Genomic DNA, 21027 nt, shown 5'->3' on the forward strand with positions numbered 1-21027 from the left:
GCAAGTGACACTACATGTACAAATGAAATATGCATCCTGTACCAAGGGGATTTTTGGATTTTAAATCTAGACTTAGGGTCTAATTGTTTTGGTTTCGAACTGTAGCTTCTAGCTTTTATAATTTGAAGCTAATTTATCTCAACTTTTCATAGATTGTGAAAATCTATTTTACTAAACTATCCAGCAAAGTTTTTAGAATTCACATTTTAAAAGTTTTTTACAATCCAATTTTTTATAATTCACAATCTACAGATTGTTTTTCAGAATCTCTAACTGAAACAAATATGCCCTTAGTGATAACTAAAAGTATGTAAAACCATAAAGAGTGTAGAAGCACTCCATTGCAATAGTTTCGTAATGATTATTTTCTTTTACATCCGGAATTGATAGTAGATATACTTTTATACGAAATAAGGAAAATGAATCTTATAATACTTAGTCATTGCCATTTTATGCCATGTTGTTTATGTTAGTTTTAGGGCTTATTTAGATGCGGATATTTTTTATTTTCAAGTGCTTAGACTTTAAATTTGGAGAAAAAAATTGGCCGCTCAAATTGGAACAAAATAACACGACCTCGTGTATCATCTCATCCCTCGGTAATCTAACTCCAAATAGAGTTATATGGCTCCTCTACTTAGCAATGCGAGACTACCACCCTCCGGGCATCCAATCCTTGTTCCGCACTTCTATTTAATTAAACACGAATATACTTCTATTTAAATAAGTAAGTTTGCTTCGGGTAATCATGCACTTCGCTACATTTGATAGTCTAAGTTAAAGACAACTCGACTTAGGTTTGTCAACTTAGAGATAATAGCAGCATCCATATCATGCTTCATAACCGTCGCATCGATAATAGATATGGATCGATCTTTGCTACTGTAGGGTGATTTCTTTTAATGTAATACTATTTAGGTAGGCATAATCTCGCAAAAGCTTAGCACGACAACATTTATCACACAAAATCAAACTAAGAACTATTCGTCCCTTTCAAGAATATAAGGCTTATTTTGTTCTTTAAAAAATAAAACTTTATCTATTTTGATCAATAATTAGTCAAATTATAAGTATGTTTAGTGTATAAAAATTATACAACTAGATTCATATTTTAAAATATTTTCTCACTATATTGGTTTTGTAGCTACATAAACGGTATATTTTATGAGAAATAGTGGTCACAGTCGAACTTTAAAGATCGAGTCAAAATAAAATCCAACTTGTATTTTTGAACTAAAGAAGTAGCTATAATTGCTGTGCTACATAATGTATCTACTAACAAGCTAGTCATGAGAATCTTTACTGATTAAAGTTGGTCATCAAAATGATTGTTTAAAATACTATTTATAATAAACAAGTATTTTTAATAACCACGGTATTGTCATCATCCGGTGCCTATGTATTATCCCCATGCAGTGACATATAACAATGAGGTAGATTCTTCCCCCCCAAAAAAAATCAATGAGGTAGATCCACGTGCCTGTTTTGGTTGCCAACTTTGTTTGACCATCTTACGAAATTAACCTTTCATTTCACCAGTGATAAGCATCACGAGAGCAAATGCAAATTTTGAAGGAATAAAGTCGGAGAAAAAACGAGATAAAAAAAAGATAGGAGGGAAAACAGGAGCACGGACACGATCACACGGGGTGACGCATCTCATACACGGGGTCGGAGCCCATACCAAAAATTAGTGATATGGTACAATAAAAATAAAAATATTAGATATAATAATATTAAACATAAAATTAAGATAGTAGATATTGATGTGTATAAAATATTACTGCCATCTAATTTTAGATACGATCTTAAAAAATATGAGAAAGTTATATACTAATTTTCCTCATATTATTTTTATTTATTTTTATTAATAAAATATGTTATATATCTACGTCAGTAACAAGTGTGTATATTGAAAGATGAGAATAGATAATAAAAAATAAATAAATTATTTAAAATATAGAAGTTTTTATTACATTAGACGAGGATGAAAGAAAATGCGACACGGGAACCCAGTTTTTATAATAATATTTCCCCATCAATCTCTCCCCACCTCGCCTAGCTCCTCCATCTTCTCCCCTCTCCGCCCGCCGCTTCCCCCTCCCCCCCTCTCTCTCTCACTCCCAGCCGCACCCAAACCCTAACCCTAAACCCCTCCCCACCAACCCCCGTCCAATCTTTACACCCCCAGTGACCTGGCTCGCCTCCCGGATTCGTTGCGCCGGGCGGACTCGATCGATGTAGGCGAACAAGCGCCGCGACCTCATGATGGCTGCGGGGTGACGTGGAGGAGGGAAGGGGAGAGAGAGCAAGCGTCGATGGCATTGGGAGATCTCATGGCGTCCAGTCTCGTGCACTCGTCGTCATCGTCGCCGTCGCAATCGCCGGCCGCGCCCTCGGCGCCCCTGCCGAATCACCACCACAACCACGTCACAGATGACCTCCCCGTCATGAATGGACCAGAGCCCAGAAATGGCCTGGAGGCCGATGAGGAGAAGCCGGCGCCGGTGGCGTACCTGCCCCAGGTGGCGGTGCTGTGCGAGCAGCGCCACGAGGGACTCGACGAGGCTGCCGCGGCGGCGGCCGGGCCCTCCACCAGCGGGCTCGTCTCCAAATGGCGGCCCAAGGACCGGGTAATGGATGTAGCGCATATAGATGCTGTTTCTATCGCTCCTACTTATGCTGTTGCTCAACTGTTCGCTAGATTCGGTGCCCTTGGGCTCTTGGGGGATTCATAGGATTGCAATTAGCAGTGCACTTATCTGACTTAGCTAAAAATTGGAAATTTGGGGGCAACTGCTGGTAGGGCTACAAACTCAGCATCATTTATCATTTTTGTTTACGAAATGTGATTTGACTGTGGGACTTAAAAAGATGTAATACATTTTCGGAAGTCATGGAATGAGTACCATTATGATCTGTAGTCTTGCAAGCAGGACAATTATGATGTGAATTGGGTATCCACAGCGCAATTTTTCTGTTTTTGTTTGACACAAGTTGGTATCTTCTGCTTCCCAAGTGTTTCAATAAGTTTTGGGGGACTGAAGAGCAGGACTCAGATAACATGTCAATTACTCTTTTATTGCATCATACTGTCCGTTGCTTAAATAATAGTCGATACAAAAATGAAATAATACAGTCGACACTCAACAGTGTTGGTATGGTATCGAAGCCATGCAAATTCATGATTTCATTGGTCAATAGTCGCTGTTGGTGAAGCTATAAGTTAAATCATGGACAAAACCTGGATCAAGTCGGTTAATAGCCATCGGCCTAGGCAAATTTTGTTGCACAAGGTATTGGTGTTGCTGAGGCTTAAGAGATCCCACTGTCATGAAGCTGGCATGCAAACTTGCAGTGGTTTCAGGGAGGCCACATTGTGCATATTGCAATGGCATGAGCCACCAGATAGGAAATAGGGTGTTTCAGTTCATAGCAACGGACATACATTATTGATGGGAAGGAGGTTTTAGTGATAAAGATGAGGTTGCCATACTTAGAGTGGAAATCAATTAAATATTATGAGCCTTGGAATCTGAGGGATAATTTTATGGATTGTTGATATTTTTGGGCAAAGAAAAGTACTACTTCTGTATATACAGATGTTCCATTTTCCTAGATTTTGTCTGGAATTTTGTAGAAGCACTTGGTTAACAAAATATCATTTATTCACCCTTCAAACAAAGTCCCTTGAATGTTTGCAGCTTATGTTTGCTTGTCTGAGCATCGTGTTGAATTTGTGACCCACTGTTGAAAAGATGCATGAAGAATTGTACAATCTACAGATTGCATAAATCTACTGAGGTCTACATTTTGTATAAATTGGCCATGGTTGAAAAGTTTTTTTTTTAATTTCTTCTATTTACTATTCTAATTGGCTGTCTACTTTGGTTGGATTATTGGTTTGTATTATTATACATCACTGATAATTCTTTTAGGAATTTTAGCTATTTTATTGTTTTCTATTATCTGGCCATTGGATGGTATTTTCTTTATAAGTTGTTCTCATCTTTTACTGTTTTACATGATATTTACTAATAATGGATTTGGTGGTGCAGATGAAGACTGGATATGTTGCACTTGTAGTATGTTTAAACATTAGTGTTGATCCGCCAGATGTAATTAAAATTTCTCCTTGTGCAAGAATGGAGTCCTGGATAGGTAAATGTATAGACGTGTATATATCTTTTCCAAATTTCTAATCAGCTGAGAAAAAATACAGTTACCTGCACTTGATGGTACTGTTTCGTCTTTAATGTTTGTGGAATTCAGCTCTTCACCACATGAAAATGTCTTGGAAGTTAGAAAATGAGCTGCTTTTCAACATTTCAGTAATACTGTTTCCTTTTTTTTTCCTTCATATTTTGCATTTCTGAGTGCCAAATGAGGACATATTGTTAATCATAAGTAATTGCAACAAAAAACTGTCTGCCCCCTACCGTTTTAAAGGGACACCGTTGAAATTTATCGTCCCAAAACAAGATTATTTTTTCTCTATAATTTTTTAGATGATTTTATGCCTGTGTCCCACTTTTGAATTTAAAGTTAATAACTTGCATTCGAAGGGGAATTACAATTTTCTAGGCTCAGATCTGCATGTCTTAGTTGTGGAAGATATTAACTTATTTTATTAATGTTTGTGTCTTTGTGATGAATGCTGATTATTTTTTCAAGAAAGTTGAAATGAACCAGATTTTAGACAACATGGTGATTCATATTTGTTGATAGGATTGTACTTCAAACTGTTATTGCACTTCACACAGTTGCCTTGATATCTGTTTTCATAGCTTTTCATTCCTTTGCATTCAGATCCATTTTCTATGGCACCTCCAAAAGCCCTCGAAAGTATTGGAAAAACATTGCACTCGCAATACGAACGATGGCAACCTAAGGTGAGGAACTTGCTTTCCTGTTTAACTTATGTGATATTTTGTAATCATTATTTACATCTTCATGTCCTAATGGCGCTTGCAGGCTCGTTACAAGCTTCAGCTGGATCCAACAGTGGAGGAAGTTAAGAAGCTCTGTAATACTTGTCGCAAATATGCCAGATCAGAGAGAGTCCTTTTCCATTATAATGGTCATGGTGTACCAAAACCTACAGCTAATGGTGAGATTTGGGTGTTTAACAAGGTAAATTTTATTAATACACTGCATTGGTTGCTACATTTGCTTAGCATAGATGCCTTTGATGAAGTGGTATTTTTTTCACATTTTGTTGCAGAGTTACACCCAGTATATTCCACTTCCTATTACCGATCTTGATTCATGGCTAAAAACACCTTCAATTTATGTCTTTGACTGCTCAGCAGCTGGAATTATTGTTAAAGCTTTTCTAGAGGTATGTTATAAGCTTCTAATTAGTGTATGTTTTGCTTATACAGCTATACTTGAAGTTGAAGGTCATCATGCTCTATGTGTTTAGTGTTTGTTTTCATCATTCCTGGATTGTTTAGTATTCATTGTGGTTCTCATTAATTCAGCGCCTAGACTGGAGTTCTAGCAGCTCTGCATCTTCACTGAAGGATTGCATTCTTCTTGCTGCCTGCGAGGCACATCAAACTCTTCCCCAGAGTGCAGAATTTCCTGCTGATGTGTTTACAGCCTGCCTCACAACACCCATCAAAATGGCTTTGCACTGGTATGGAGTACTTTCTCTTGCTTTACCTGTATACTGTCTCTTATCTCGTACTCTCTCTTTTTCCATTTAACTTGTTGTCCTTACCTGTGGGCATGTGTATAAACAATGCAGGTTTTGTAGGCGATCATTACTCTGTGGTTCTCTGGATCATTCTCTTATTGACCAAATTCCTGGAAGGCAAAATGACCGTAAAACTCTTCTTGGGGAGCTGAACTGGATTTTCACTGCTATTACAGATACTATTGCATGGAATGTTCTTCCTCATGGTACGGTGTCTAGGAGATAGATAGAATATTGTCAAGAACAAGAAAAATCAAAGGAGGTCATTTGAGTTCAAAATGAATATGCCTGGTTGTATATGGTTTGTGATACAAGTTTCACTGTGCAGATATATTCCAAAGGCTTTTCAGGCAAGATCTTCTGGTTGCTAGTCTCTTTCGCAACTTCTTACTTGCTGAGAGAATCATGCGATCTGCAAATTGTTCTCCAATTTCTTTCCCGTTGTTACCACCAACACATCAACACCATATGTGGTAACTAACTTGACTAGTCCTCTTTCTGCATTAGCTACTTTTTGTGCATTTTCCGTAACTTGGTAAATGTCAGGGATGCATGGGACATGGCTGCTGAGATCTGCCTTTCCAAGCTTCCTCAATTAATTGCTGATCCAAATGCGGAGTTTCAGGTTTTCTACTCGTTATTTAGCACTTCAAGAAATATCTACACTTTTTGTTGATATTGTTGTGCCATTTGAATGTAATCGTTGCGGTATTGCCAATTTATTTGTTTCCTTATTCAAATCAGCCAAGCCCATTTTTTACGGAACAATTGACGGCTTTTGAAGTATGGCTTGATCATGGCTCTGAGGAGAAGAAACCCCCTGAACAGTTACCGATAGTTCTTCAGGTAAGACATTTTTCTGCTACAGTTACCTGTAAGTCAGTTAAAACCTAGTTTTAACTTACTTTGTTAGCTATTTTTCAAGTACCTCATTGCCCATCTCTTTTCTGCTACAATTTTAATTTGGCATAATGTTTTACATGCATTCCTTAGTCATCTTATCCACTATATTTCTTTTCTTGTTTTTTTTTTCCTCTTAAATCTTGTGTTTTGTGTAGGTCTTGCTTAGTCAATCACACAGATTCAGAGCGCTTGTTCTGCTTGGAAGATTTCTTGACATGGGACCATGGGCAGTTGATTTGGTATGTAGCTGACTTCTTCTGCATGTACCTTTTTTTTATGAAATGCTGTTGTTTATTACAACAACAACAACAACAAAGCCTTTCAGTCCCAAACAAGTTGGGGTAGGCTAGAGATGAAACCCATAAGATCTTGAAAGTCTAGTCATGGCTCTAGCACGTGGATAGCTAACTTCCACGCACCCCTGTCCATGGCTAGTTCTTTGGTGATATTCCAGTCTTTCAGATCCCTCTTTACAGACTCCTCCCATGTCAAGTTTGGTCTACCTCGACCTCTCTTGACATTATCCGCACGCTTTATTCTTCCGCTATGTACAGGCGCTTCTGAGGGCCTGTGTTGTATATGCCCAAACCATCTCAAACGATGTTGGACAAGCTTCTCTTCAATTGGTGCTACACCAACTCTATCACGTATGTCATCACTCCGAACCCGATCCTTTCTTGTGTGGCCACACATCCATCTCAGCATGCGCATCTCCGCTACACTCAACCGTTGGACATGTTGCCTTTTAGTTGGCCAACATTCTGCGCCATACAACATCGCAGGTCTAATTGCCGACCTATAGAACCTGCCTTTCAGCTTCTGTGGTACTCTCTTGTCGCAGAGGACGCCGGAAGCTTGGCGCCACTTCATCCATCCGGCTTTGATTCGATGGCTCACATCTTCATCGATTTCACCATCCTTCTGCAGCATCGACCCCAAATATCGAAAGGTATCCTTCTGAGGTATCACCTGCCCGTCAAGGCAAACCTCATCCTCCTCGTGCCTAGTAGTACTAAAATCGCACTTCATGTACTCAGTTTTAGTTCTACTAAGCCTAAAACCCTTCAACTCCAAGGTCTGTCTCCACAGCTCCAACTTTCCATTTACCCCCGTCCGACTATCGTCGACTAGCACCACATCATCTGCAAAGAGCATACACCATGGGATATCACCTTGTATATCCCTTGTGACCTCATCCATCACCAAAGCAAAAAGATAAGGGCTCAAAGCTGACCCTTGGTGCAGTCCTATTCTAATTGGAAAATCATTGGTGTCACCATCGCTTGTCCGAACACTTGTCACAACATTATCGTACATATCCTTGATAAGGGTAATATACTTTGTTGGGACTTTGTGCTTCTCCAAGGCCCACCACATAACATTCCGCGGTATCTTATCGTAGGCCTTCTCTAAGTCAATGAACACCATATGCAAATCCTTCTTTTGCTCCCTGTATCTCTCCATAAGTTGTCGTACCAAGAAGATAGCTTCCATGGTCGACCTCCCAGGCATGAAACCAAACTGATTTTTGGTCACGCTTGTCATTCTTCGTAAGCGGTGTTCAATGACTCTCTCCCATAGCTTCATCGTATGGCTCATCAGCTTAGTCCCACGGTAATTAGTACAACTTTGAATATCCCCTTTATTCTTGAAGATTGGTACTAATATACTCCGCCTCCATTCTTCGGGCATCTTGTTTGCCCAAAAAATGAGGTTGAAAAGCTTAGTTAGCCATACAATTGCTATGTCTCCAAGGCATCTCCACACCTCAATAGGGATACCATCAGGGCCCATTGCCTTGCCTCCTTTCATCCTTTTTAAAGCCTCCTTGACCTCAAACTCCTGAATCCTTCGTACAAAACGCCTGTTGGCATCATCAAAGGAGTCGTCCAGCTCAATGGAAGAGCTCTCACCTCCTCCATTGAACAGTTGGTCGAAGTACTCTCGCCATCTATTCTTAATCTCATCTTCCTTCACCAGAAATCGATCTGTCCCATCCTTGATGCATTTGACTTGGTTGACATCCCTCGTCTTCCACTCACGGATCTTGGCCATCTTATAGATGTCCCTTTCCCCTTCCTTCGTATTTAACCGCTGGTAGAGGTCCTCATTCATGTTTAAATGCTGTTGTTTATTCTCTTTAGATTTTTCAACCTCTGGCACTTCATTGTTGTAGGCCTTGTCTGTTGGAATCTTCCCTTATGTACTCAAACTGCTTCAAACAAGTGCAATGGAGTTGCGTCAAATTCTTGTGTTCATATGGACAAAAATTCTGTCGCTTGATAAGGTATGCGCTCTACTTTGGAATCTTTTGAAGTTCCTTTTGTCCGTCTTGGTTCAGGTGTTTACCCTGTATCTTTTCCCCTAAATGACAGTCGTGCCAGGTTGACTTGGTTAAAGATGGAGGGCATGCATATTTTATCAGGTTTCTTGACAGTTTGGATGCTTACCCAGAGCAGCGTGCAATGGCTGCTTTCGTTCTAGCAGTTATTGTGGATGGGCATAGGAGGGGTCAAGAGGCTTGTATTAATGCGGGTCTTATAGATGTTTGCCTGAGACATCTTCAACCTGAGAATCCTCATGATGCACAGACAGAGCCTTTGCTTTTGCAGTGGCTGTGTTTATGCCTTGGCAAACTCTGGGAAGATTTCCCTGAGGCTCAGTTACTTGGTCTGCAATCAAATACGCCAGAAATTGTTATCTGTCTATTGTCGGAGCCTCAACCTGAGGTACGGTGGCCTTCATATTGTCTCGGTTCTTTCTTTTGGCTACATCGACATATTAATATTTGGTGTTGCCAGGTCAGAGCTTCTGCTGTTTTTGCACTTGGGAATCTCCTGGATATGGGATCTTCATCATTAAATGGAACTGATGACGATTCTGATGATGATGAAAAGGTGAAAGCTGAAATAAATGTTGTTCGAAGCCTTCTACAGGTCTCCTCAGATGGTAGCCCCCTTGTTAGATCTGAGGTTGCTATAGGTATGTGCATTAGAAAAACATGTTCTAAAAACATGTTCTTCCTACAACACTCTTTTTAATGTGTTGAACATTGTAGATTCTTTTTAGCTTTTGGGAATCATTTTGAGTTGACCTGATGTTTTTCCAGCGCTTACCCGCTTTGCATTGGGTCACAACAAACATCTCAAATCTATTGCTGCTGAATATTGGAAACCTCAGACCAATTCTTTGCTGAAGTCACTACCATCATTGGCTAATATAAGCAATCCAAGCAATGTTTACAGTCCCAACAACATTCTACAAGGCAGCAGTGGCCTTGCTTCTCATATTGGTCCTGTGCTAAGGGTTGGCAGTGATAGTAGTGCCACTGGCCGTGATGGAAGAACTTCTGCAAGCAGCCCGATTGTGACAACTAGCATCATGCATGGCTCTCCCCAGTCAGATGATTCTTCCCAGCACTCTGATTCAGGCATATTGCTGAAAGAGAATGCAAGTAATGGTGGTCTCAGCTACACCAGGTCAAAGCCTGTTGATAGTGGAATTTATTCTCAATTTATATCGACTATGTGTTCTGTTGCTAAAGATCCTTACCCAAGAATTGCAACTATTGGTCGGAGAGCACTGTCCCTCATAGGTGTTGAGCAAGTGGTCGTGAAACATACTAGATTTAACAGTGGAGGTGCACATCAAGGAGAGACATCTGCACCTCCATCAAACTTTGGAATGGCACGCTCTTCTTCCTGGTTTGATATGAATTCTGGTAAGTTATAATTACTTTCCTTGCTGTGTGCTTGGAACACCTCACTTTCTTCTGTGCACTAGGTGCTCAAGGGAAGAAAAGAATTGTTGATTTGAGTCTACCAATGTTTTGCAGGAAACTTCTCAATGACATTTAGGACCCCTCCTGTTAGTCCCCCTCAGCATGATTATCTTACAGGATTACGCCGAGTGTGTTCTATGGAGTTCAGACCGCATCTTATAAATTCACCTGAAGGCTTAGTTGATCCCCTTTTAAGCTCTGTTGCAGCTCCCAGTAATGCTGAACTAAGTATACTTCCCCAATCCACAATTTACAACTGGAGTTGTGGTCACTTCTCTAGGCCACTTCTAACTGGTTCTGATGATAATGAGGATGCAAATGCTAGAAGAGAAGAGAGAGAACGAATTGCACTGGATTGCATAGCTAAATGCCAGCATTCATGTACGTGGATAGATACATTGTTCTGCATTACATTATTGTTGTTGGTATTCTTTACTTATTTATCTGTTCTTTTTTTTGTTCCCCCTTTTTGGTGGGTGGTGGGAATAGCAGCTTGCAAGATGACCAGCCAAATTGCTAGCTGGGATACGAGGTTTGAGTTGGGTACAAAAGCAGCATTATTGATGCCATTTTCTCCTATTGTCGTTGCAGCTGATGAAAATGAGCAAATAAGGTGAAAAAAATTTATTAAAGTGAAAATTTTAAATCCTAGTGCTTCATATGTAGTTGTTACTTGGACACCCATGTCCAAATTTATTTGCCGAATCGGACACCCCGAACCCGAGTCGGATTCCGAGTTGTATTTCGCGTGTCCAAATTTCCTTTGCCGAATCAGACACCTGAGTCCGAGTCGGATTCCGACACCTGTGTCTGTGTCCAGGTAACACTGTTCATATGCACTGCTGCAGTTGTTAAAGTTCTTTGTCTTATGTCAGAGTGTGGAACTATGATGATGCACTACCGGTGAACACTTTTGAAAACCATAAGTTGTCTGACAGAGGGCTATCTAAGCTTTTGCTTATCAATGAACTTGATGAGAGCTTGCTTTTAGCTGCCTCAAGTATGCCTCTCTTCTCCACGTGTTTCATTTCGTACCTGTCTTGTACCATTGTGCTGTCTAATTTTCATATTGCAGGTGATGGAAATGTCCGTATATGGAAAAACTTCACTCAAAAGGGAGGGCAGAAACTTGTAACTGCTTTCTCATCAGTTCAGGGTCATCGAGCTGCTGGTCGCAGTATCGTGATCGATTGGCAGCAGCAATCTGGTTGTCTGGTGATATTCTGGTGTCATTTTCTAGTAGTTCTGTGATTTTGTTTTATGCATTGTAGGTTCTAATACGAGGACTTGCTTCCTTTTGTTGTAAAATAGTACGCATCTGGTGACATGTCTTCCATCCTGGTATGGGATCTTGACAAGGAACAGCTTCTCAGCACCATTCAATCATCGACTGATAGCGCCATTTCTGCTCTGGTGAGTTATTGTTGCCATGTGCTATTTGAGTAATTGAAATATCAATTTAAATAACTTACTTTTGTTCTTTGACTAGGCTATCATGAACTTTGTCACTGAAGAACTCATCATTTATCTGTGACTCTGTGTTTTGTTTTCTGTTATGCAGTTCATGCTACATACTTGATGATCCTCCCTTTTCCTATTAATCAATGACTTACAACATATACTGTGCAACTGTATTTCACTGCTAGTGATTGGATATCATGGAATCCAAGGTTTATATTTGATAGTTAAATTGTGACAAAAATAAAACATGTGGCTGAAAAGAGTTGATGTTTATCCGTGTATGAATCTCTAATAGAGAGGAAATGGAATCATAATATTCCTTCATGAAGAATTATGGTGCACATGCATCCACCTTTAAGCGTGTGCAATTCAAATAGCTAAGTTTTTTATGAGTGTATGTGGCTTCTGGCGTTGCTTTCTGTAGGAAAACTGTCTAACTTGTCTCAAGTAGGTTGAGCAATGTGAGCGGGAGGGAGGTAAATAGCAATTTGCCGAAGGATTTGCTCCTGTTGTATCATAAACTATGATTTTTTAATTTAGCAAAGAATAAGCAGTGTATTCCCTTGTAATGGTTTTGTCAGCTTATCTTGTTATTCTCCTTTTTCTTAATGGTGCATGAAAGCTGTAGATAACATTTTGGAGGTTCGTTTGTCAAGAACATGTAATTTTGTTCCATAGGCGTGAAATGAGCTGTTTGATTGCTTTATACATATGATTCTAGCTATTGCACCAAGTTTTATGTTAATCGGGTCTGCGTTTTCTGTTCTTGTGCATGACTTTTGCTTGCTGCTTCTGTTTCAGTCTGCATCTCATGTCCTCTCTGGTCATTTTGCTGCTGGTTTTGCTGATGCTTCTGTCAGGATATTCGACGTTCGCACTCCTGATAGGTAAGCAGAGTAGTATCTACATCCTTTGGCCTTCAGCCATTTGATGAATACCATGCATATGTCCCATATGCCCTATTCAATATCCTGCTGCCTCTTTCTTTTTCCACCAATTTATGTTTTAACTCTGAATATTCTTTTTCAATACTGTAGGCTTGTCTATATGGCCAGGCCACATGCCCCAAGAACAGAAAAGGTTGTGGGCATAGGGTTTCAACCTGGGTTTGATCCATACAAGGTAAATAAATATTACCACTTCTTTGTATTGCTTCGTTATGCCTTTTTATTTTCAGTTGTTGAAGCTAGCTTAGCCATTTTATAAATGTGTGATCTTGTTTAAGCTTTACAGTGCTCCCTTTTTATCATTTATGCTATCACAGATTGTAAGCGCATCTCAAGCTGGAGACATTCAATTTCTTGATGTTAGAAGGGCAGCAGAACCCTACCTCACTATCGAGGCACACAGGGGTTCGCTTACTGCACTAGCTGTTCATCGGCATGCCCCAGTTGTTGCAAGCGGCTCAGCCAAGCAGATGATTAAAGTGTTCAGCCTTGAAGGAGAACAGTTGACAATAATACGCTACCAACCATCTTTTATGGGCCAAAGAATAGGCAGTGTAAATTGCCTTTCTTTTCACCCATTCAAATCACTCTTGGCCGCTGGTGCTGGTGATAATGCTCTTGTCTCTATCTATGCGGAGGAAAATTACAAGTAAGATGAGATCTACATGCGTGACATGCAACCACAATGCAACCGACAGGCCTTATGTTTGGTCAAATGATGGCTCCACACCATGGTCCAGCTACATCATCCAAGATGATGTGAAGCCTGGTCACCGGCATGGCGATGATGGCACCGTGGCTTTCAGTGCAGATTGCCTGTTGGATGACGTGTGCAGTTTGTAAGATAGAGCACAAGATTCATTAGCCTCCTTGCAGAAGGTTGTCAAACTCCACCCTTGTCCTGTCATTGAACTTGGAGGCTTCCCCCAAATAATATCTAGGTTAACCAAAATGTATATAGTCACCTCATCCTGATTGTCCTTTGCCGATGTCCTTCCATTCCAAAGTATAAAAAGGCTTCATATCATAAATCAGGTTTGGTAGGGGCTGCCTGGGCAAGTGGTTGTGCATATGGGCCCAGGTAGAACGCATGCACGTCTCTCTCACAGATGTTCTATAGTTGCATTTGTCCAGCTAATATAGCAGCAGATGGGGTTAGCGTGGCCTGCACGAATAAATGTCCTCCAGTCATGCATTGTAATCATTGGACAGATTGTCCATTTGTATATATGAATCGTGTTTGTACAGTTGTCAGCTATCTGGTCTAAGGATGTAGTGTGTGCAAGGGTGTTTTTTTTTTCCTTGGGTATAGTTTTCATCCCAGAAGTGAGAAAGAAAAAGGAAACATGAGCGAGCTGTTGAAGACTTGAGGTCTTGTAAATACTTTACTGCGATGATGATGTCTTGATATTGGAGGTGTATTGATGGGGGAGGATGTGCATCTGTGAGTGATTATCTTCCCGGTGGCGATCTGCTTGGCATGGAGATTGAAGCTATACAAGACAGCTCGTGCGTGTTCGGTGGATGTGCTTAAGCAGTTAAGCATTTGCTTCAGAATTCAGAACTTGGAGGAACCATCGGGAAACCATGGAAAGTTGTCGATTTTAGGAGCTGTTTGGTAGAGCTCTAAGAAATCTTCGAGTAAGATATATGTAGCTTTAGAAATTTATGTAGATGTTTGAATGAGTTATCTTGTTTATATTTTAGACTAAAAATATATATTTAAATTACTTTATATTTGCATACAAACACTAGATTTAATTTGAATCAGGAAGCCGGAGCGTTGCTAAACAGAATCTTTTTGTTCAATTCTTGTGGGTTGTGTTAACAATTTTTGGAGATACGTACACCTGGATCTGTTGGTTCTGGGCTGTGAGGTGTAGAGCAAATGTACTGAATGAAACTGTTGATAATGGCAATGCGAGCTCCCACCCCTACTGTGTGCTCTGCTGTTTATCTGCTACTGTTCTGCTATACCATATTGTCTTCGTTTCTCTTTCTCTCTGAGAAGCACAGTGACTGAGCAGTCACTGAGCATGTGATGTGTGCATAGCTTTTGAAACTCCCATTTGGCCATTTCCTATACTACAATTGCCTTAAAATAGCTAAGCTTGCGGTCGACGAAGTCCAGCGAGGATTGGCTTTTTGGGTAAGGACTAAGGAGGCGGTTCACCGTTGCTTGAGAGGGATGCGAAACAATAGGAACAACCCTGGCAACGTTGGGGTTAGCGCGACAGAGGGTGGCGGTGTCAAACGCCGAAGAGAGGGGGTGGGTGGGCTTGCGCCAGCATGGTGGAGAAGAGAGAGCGCACCCCTTGGTTGAAGGACGAAGAAAGCAGGAGATCCGACGAGCCATATTCATCGACCATAAAGAAGACCAAAATCAGCCGAGTGTAAAGGAGGTATTTAACTTTTTGTTATTTTTACGGAGTAAGTGATACACTTCTGGTTTCAAATAGATATTTTTTAAATACGTGCAGTCAAACTATAAATTTTTTTATCATTAATATATATAAAACTATTACGATTTCACATACGAAAAATGATAGTATTGAATTTTTCATGAAAATACTTTAACGTTATCTAATTTTATCAATTTTTATTAAAAGATAGTTGTTAAAAATAATGGTTACACGTGTTTATGGGAGACTATATCGATATTCTAAATGATAAGTAAAAGAGAATAGAGATAGTAATAAATTTACCACTTTAATCTATATTCAGTAACTCAGTTAATTCTATATGTCAATTAAAAAACCGAATTAGCATATGTTAAATAGTTAAATAATCCGCATAAAGGTCCTATTGCGGTGCACGCGGCGGGGCATGAGCCCAAAAGCAGGTTTGTAGCAGAGCGGCTGAGCGCCGATGAGATGAGCGCGAGCCACCGATTAGTCCCGCGGCCGGAAGCCACCGGCCACCACAGCTTGTTGGTGACCCTCGCGCGCCACGGCCGCCTCGCCGCCGCCGCCACCCTCTTCTCCACCGCCCTCCGCACCACCCGCGCCCTCAACTCCCTCCTCGCCGCACTCTGCTCCTCCTCCTCCTCCCCGGCGTTCCTCCGCGTCGCCCCGTTCGTCCTCCTCCGCGCCGCACCCCACGCCTCCCCCGACGCCGCCACCTTCCGCATCCTCACCTCCGCGCTCTGCCGCGCTCGCCGGCCCTCCGCCGCCGCCGACGTCCTGAGCTGCATGCCCGCCCTCCTCCTCGACCCCGACGAGCACCACTGCCGCGCGGTCCTCGCCTCCCTGTGCCGGTGCGGCCCCGCTCGGGACGCGCTGGCGTTCTTGGACGACATGCGACGGTGGGGCGTCTCACCGAGCAGGTCGGACCACCGCGCCGTCCTCGACGCGCTCCTGCGGGAGGGGATGGCGGCCGAGGCGTACGAGGCAGTGGTGAAGCAGATGGACGCCGACGGGGTCGCTCCGGGGCTCCCGGAGTTCGAGCGCATACTGCGAGCATTCAGCGACGGCGGAGCATTCGACGCCGTCGAGGAGGTGTTCGACGAAATGCTCCTTCGGGGGCTTGTGCCGGACGTGGGCGTCTACAATGTCTACGTGGGCGCGCTGTGCGACAAGGGCGACCTGGCGGGCGCACGCCGGATGGTGGAGTGCATGGAGCGCGTCGGCTGCCCGCCGGACGTCAGGACTTTCACTGTCGTGGTCGCAGGGTGCGTGTCTGCTGGTGACACGGACGCCGCCAGGGAGGCCGCGCGGGAGGCGATAAGGCGGGGTCTGCGGTGGGATGCACCGGCGCTGTCGGAGCTGATAGGCGTGCTGCGTGCCGGCGGCCATGTCACGCAGGTGCGTGCGCTGCTGTTGGAAATCATGCGTGACGGATGCGCTGCACCGTTGGACGCGTCGGTGTTCGGGCAGCTGATAGGAGTAGCGTTGTGTGACAACGAGGAGGGTCTATGTGCGGAGGCTGCCGGAGTGATGGTAGCAACCTGACGGGAGGCTTTGCTTGTGGTAGACAGCCGATCCCTGTGCACAGACCCTCCGTGTCGTCACACAAAGCTACTCCTATCAGCTGCCCAAACGCCGTCGAGTCCAATGGGCAGCCCATTGATAAAAGAAAAAAAAGATAAATACTAGGGTTAGGAAATAAAAGAGGGTTTGGGGATAGAGGGACTTGAACCCTCACGACATATAAAGTCGACGGTTTTTCCTTTTACTAGAAATTTTATTGTTGTCAGTATTGACATGTAGAATGAGACTCTCTTTATTCTCATCCGATTAATCCACTTTTTAAAAGATGTCAAAAACATTGAATTGAAGGATTTGATTACTCAATATTCGATTGGAATGGATTCACAACAATTCTTAAAAAATTCAGAATTTTCTATTCCATAATCATTCCTAATTACATTCTAAATTACATTCTAAAAGAAGTAAATAAAGAACCTATATTATGATATGGGTTCTGTGATTAATCGTTTGCAGCAGATGATTGAAGTGTTCAGCCTTGAAGGAGAACAGTTGACGATAATATGCTACCAACCATCTTTTATGGGCCAAAGAACAGGCAGTGTAAATTGCCTTTCTTTTCACCCATACAAATCACTCTTGGCCGCTGGTGCTGGTGATAATGCTCTTGTCTCTATCTATGTGGAGGAAAATTACAAGTAAGATGAGATCTACATCGCGTGACATGCAACCACAGTGCAACCGGTGGGCCTTATGCTCGGCCAAATGATGGCTCCACGCCATGGTCCAACTACATCATCCAAGATGATGTGAAGCCTGGTCACCGGCATGGCGATGATGGCACCGTGGCTTTCGGTGCAGATTGCCTATTGGATGACGTGTGCAGTTTGTAAGATAGAGCACAATGTTCATTAGCCTCCTTGCAGAAGGTTGTCAAACCCCACCCTTATCCTGTCATTGAATTTGGAGGTTTCCCTCAAATAATCATATCTAGGTTAACCAAAATGCATAGTCACCTCATCCGGATTGTCATTTGCCGATGTCCTTCCTTCCAAGTGTAAAAAGGCTTCATATCATAAATCAAGTTTGGTAGGGGCTACCCGGGCAAGTGGTTGTGCGTATGGGCCCAGGTAGAATTCATGCACATGTCTCTCTCACAGATGCTCTATAGTTGCATTTGTCCAGCTAATATAGAAGTAGATGGGGTTAGCATGGCCTGCATGAATCAATGTCCTCCACTCATGTATTATAATCATTGGACAGATTTCCATTTGTATATATGAATCGTGTTTGTACAGTTGTCAGCTATCATGATGTAATGTGTGCAAGGATGTTTTTTTCCTTGGGTATAGTTTTCATCCCAGAAGTGAAAGGAAAAAGAAACATGAGCGAGCTGTTGAAGGCTTGCGGTCTGTGGTGTCTATCTATGTAACTACTTTCCTGAGATGAAGATGCCTTGATACTGGAGGTGTATTAATGGAGGAGGATGTGCATCTGTGAGTGATTATCTTCCCAGTGGCGATCTGCTTGGCACGGAGATTGAAGCTATACAAGACAGCTCGTGCGTGTTCGGTGAATTCAGAACTTGGAGGAGTCATGGGGAAACCATGGAAAGTTGGTCGACCTTCAGGGGCTGTTAGACGGAGCTCCAGTTCTAAGAATCTTGGAGCAATATATTTATAACTTTAGAAATTTGTAGAGCTAGAGCTAAGTATACATTTGGAATGTTTGAGTGACTCTATTTTATTACATTCTAGACTAAAAAAGTATATTTAAATCATTTTACATTTACCTACAACACTAGATTTAAGGTGAATCTGGGAGTCGGAGATATGTTAAACAGACTCTTATTGTTTAATTCTTGTGTGTTGTGTTAACTATTGAGGAGGGAGATACATATACTCGGAGATCTGTTGGTTCTGGGCAGTGAGTTGTAGAGCAAATGTACTGAATGAAACCGTTGATGATGGCAATACGAGCTCCCGCCCTATTGTGTGCTCTGCTGTTTATCTGCTTCTATTGTTCTGCTATACCATATTGTCTTCGTTTCTCTTTCTCTCTCAGTCACTGAGCATGTGATGTGTGCATAGCTTTTGAAACTCCCATTTGGCCATTTCCTATACTGCAATTGCCTAAAAATAGCTACATTTTGAGGTCAAGGAAGTTCGGTGGGGATTGGCTTTCGGGTAGCTACATTTAGAGATGTCCGGAGACAGACTCCGATCTAGCGTAGGTGATGCCGGTGGTAGGGAGGTGAAGAAACAACCCGGCAACCCTAGGTTAGCATAGCAAAGGGTGGTAGCGTCCGACGCCAAAGACGAGAGGAGGGTGGGCATGCGCCAGCAAGGTGGAGATGAGAGAGAGCCCCTTGGCTGAAGGACGAAGAAAGTAGGAGATCCGACGAACCATATTCATCAACTGTAAAGAAAGTTCAAAATTAGACGACTGTAAAAGGTCATATTGCAGAGCGCGTTGCGGGGCATGAGCCCAAAATCAGGTATGGTAGCAGAGCAGCTGAACGCCGATGAGATGAGCGTGAGCCACCAATTCGTATTGCGGTCGGAAGCCACAAGCCACCACAGCTTGTTGGAGACCCTCGCGCGCCACGGCTGCCTCGCTACCACCGCCGCTCTCTTCTCCAACCTCCGCACCACCCACGCCATCAACTCCCTCCTCGCCGCACTCTGCTCTTCCTCCTCCCCAGCATTCCTCTGCGTCACCCCATCCATCCTCCTCCGCGCCGCGCTCCACGCCTCCCCTGACGCCGCCACCTTCCGCATCCTAACCTCTACGCTCTACCGCGCCCGTCGGCCCTCCGCCGCCGCTGACGTCCTGCGTTGCATGCCCGCCCTCCTCCTCGACTTCGATGAGCACCATTGCAGTGCGGTCCTCGCTCCCTGTGCCAGTGTGGCCCAGCTCGGGACGCGCTGGCGTTCTTGGACGACATGTGATGGTGTGGCTTCTCACCTAGCAGGTCGGACCACCGCGTCGTCCTCGACGCGCTCCTACGCGAGGGGATGGCGGCCGAGGTGTACGAGGTAGTGATGAAGCAGATGGACGCTGACGGGGTCGCTCCGAGGTTCCCGAAGTTCGAGCACATACTGCGAGCATTCAGTGAGGGTGGAGCATTTGACGCCGTTGAGGAGGTGTTTGACGAAATACTCCTTCGGGGGATCATGCCAGACGTGGGCACCTACAATGTCTACGTCGGGCACGCTGTGCGACAAGGGCGACTTGGTGAGCACAAGCCGGATGGTGGATTGCATGCAGCGCGCCGGCTGCCCGCCAGACGTTAGGACTTTCAGTGTTGTGGTCACCAGGTGCGTGCCTGCCGGTGACACAGTCGCGACGAGGGAGGCTGCGTGTGATGCGATAAGGAGGGGTCTGCGGTGGGATGCACTGGTGGTGTCAGAGCTGATAGGCATGCTTCGTGCCAGCAGCCATGTCATGCAGGTGTGTGCACTGCTATTGGAGATCATGTGTGATGGATGTGCTGCTCCGTTGGACGCATCGGCGTTCTGGCAACTGTTAGGAGTAGCGTTGTGTGACGACGAGGAGGGTATGTGCGGAGGCTACTGGAGTGACGCTGGCAACCTAACGACAAGGCTTTACTTATGGTAAACAGCCAATCTGAGGAAGACGTCATTAAAATTTGCGGGAGAGTAGGCGGAGGAGCTAAGCATGTGTGATTACTATGTAGCGTAACAATTAATGTTGGCTCAGTCAGGTAGCAGCCGCTGTTGGAGCCGGACAGGGCCGTTGTCGGTGAGGTGGCTGCTTCTGCTGCTGGTTCCGGTTTAAACACACAGGGTGTTTTTTTTTTCGGATGGAGTTTCGTAGAGCTGTATCGTATAGTCTGGTTGTGAAGCGGGTTGAGCAGAGTCATATTTGTTAAAAAAACGTTTGGTTGGTTTTATCTGTCTAAACAAGTTGAGTTAAGTTTCTGTTTAGTTGATCAAATATGAGACCGTATGAGTGGATGAGATTTGAGATTGTGATTGATTGCTAGTATAAAGATTATTTTATGATATTGATAATTAGATTCACATGCAGAAGTTTATATCTATCGAATCAGGCTGCGTAGTAAAACTCAAATCAAGCTTCACTCCCGAATTAAGCCAAAAATGTATATTTGCATTCGTTGGCTATGTTAGAACTGTAGATATAAGACATCAGACATACTTCTATCTCAAATTATATGTATAACTAAAACAGACTGAGGAACCAAAACCACCCAATCAACGAGGAGCAACGCACTTATTAAATTGACAAATTCAATCACTATTTTTTGGGACCCACTTGCCATCG

General features: G+C 43.1%; 2 protein-coding genes and 1 pseudogene across 4 annotated transcripts; all 3 read left to right on the forward strand.

Moving 5' to 3' along the window:
* The first annotated feature begins 2069 nt into the window (after positions 1 to 2069).
* On the forward strand, positions 2070 to 14163 carry LOC133906335 (regulatory-associated protein of TOR 1). Of its 3 annotated transcripts, none has more exons than XM_062348208.1 (23): positions 2071 to 2633; positions 4059 to 4161; positions 4810 to 4892; positions 4975 to 5133; positions 5225 to 5341; positions 5484 to 5641; positions 5753 to 5907; positions 6030 to 6174; positions 6248 to 6326; positions 6446 to 6547; positions 6760 to 6843; positions 8781 to 8891; positions 8980 to 9333; positions 9406 to 9586; positions 9714 to 10325; positions 10440 to 10766; positions 10875 to 10998; positions 11261 to 11385; positions 11461 to 11600; positions 11697 to 11798; positions 12648 to 12733; positions 12884 to 12968; positions 13111 to 14163. In XM_062348208.1, the coding sequence occupies exons 1-23, from the start codon at positions 2319 to 2321 to the stop codon at positions 13444 to 13446; spliced, it is 4083 nt and encodes a 1360-aa protein (XP_062204192.1). In that variant the 5' UTR covers positions 2071 to 2318; the 3' UTR covers positions 13447 to 14163. The 3 variants fall into 3 exon arrangements, with proteins under 3 accessions (XP_062204191.1, XP_062204192.1, XP_062204193.1); XM_062348209.1 differs by having other exon boundaries at positions 10878 to 10998; XM_062348207.1 differs by having other exon boundaries at positions 2070 to 2633; positions 8980 to 9586.
* Positions 14164 to 15590: 1427 nt separating this feature from the next.
* On the forward strand, positions 15591 to 18499 carry LOC133906484 (pentatricopeptide repeat-containing protein At2g38420, mitochondrial-like). The gene has a single exon (XM_062348409.1). It carries the CDS (start codon positions 15667 to 15669, stop codon positions 16741 to 16743), a length of 1077 nt encoding a protein of 358 aa, XP_062204393.1. The 5' UTR covers positions 15591 to 15666; the 3' UTR covers positions 16744 to 18499.
* A 701-nt stretch (positions 18500 to 19200) lies between these two features.
* LOC133905653 (pentatricopeptide repeat-containing protein At2g38420, mitochondrial-like) lies at positions 19201 to 20340 on the forward strand (annotated as a pseudogene).
* The last annotated feature ends 687 nt before the right edge of the window (positions 20341 to 21027 follow it).

The sequence above is a fragment of the Phragmites australis genome, chromosome 23 (assembly GCF_958298935.1).
Source record: "Phragmites australis chromosome 23, lpPhrAust1.1, whole genome shotgun sequence".
Taxonomy (NCBI): domain Eukaryota; kingdom Viridiplantae; phylum Streptophyta; class Magnoliopsida; order Poales; family Poaceae; genus Phragmites; species Phragmites australis.

What these genes read in the sequence shown, in the direction of transcription:
- LOC133906335 (XM_062348207.1), top strand. Translation starts at nt 2,319, where the DNA reads ATGGCATTGGGAGATCTCATGGCGTCCAGTCTCGTGCACTCGTCGTCA. An exon ending in AAGAATGGAGTCCTGGATAG is followed by an intron (nt 4,162 to 4,809) that starts GTAAATGTATAG and finishes CTTTGCATTCAG; the next exon opens with ATCCATTTTCTATGGCACCT. An exon ending in CTTGCTTTTAGCTGCCTCAA is followed by an intron (nt 11,386 to 11,460) that starts GTATGCCTCTCT and finishes TTCATATTGCAG; the next exon opens with GTGATGGAAATGTCCGTATA.
- LOC133906484 (XM_062348409.1), top strand. Translation starts at nt 15,667, where the DNA reads ATGAGCGCGAGCCACCGATTAGTCCCGCGGCCGGAAGCCACCGGCCAC.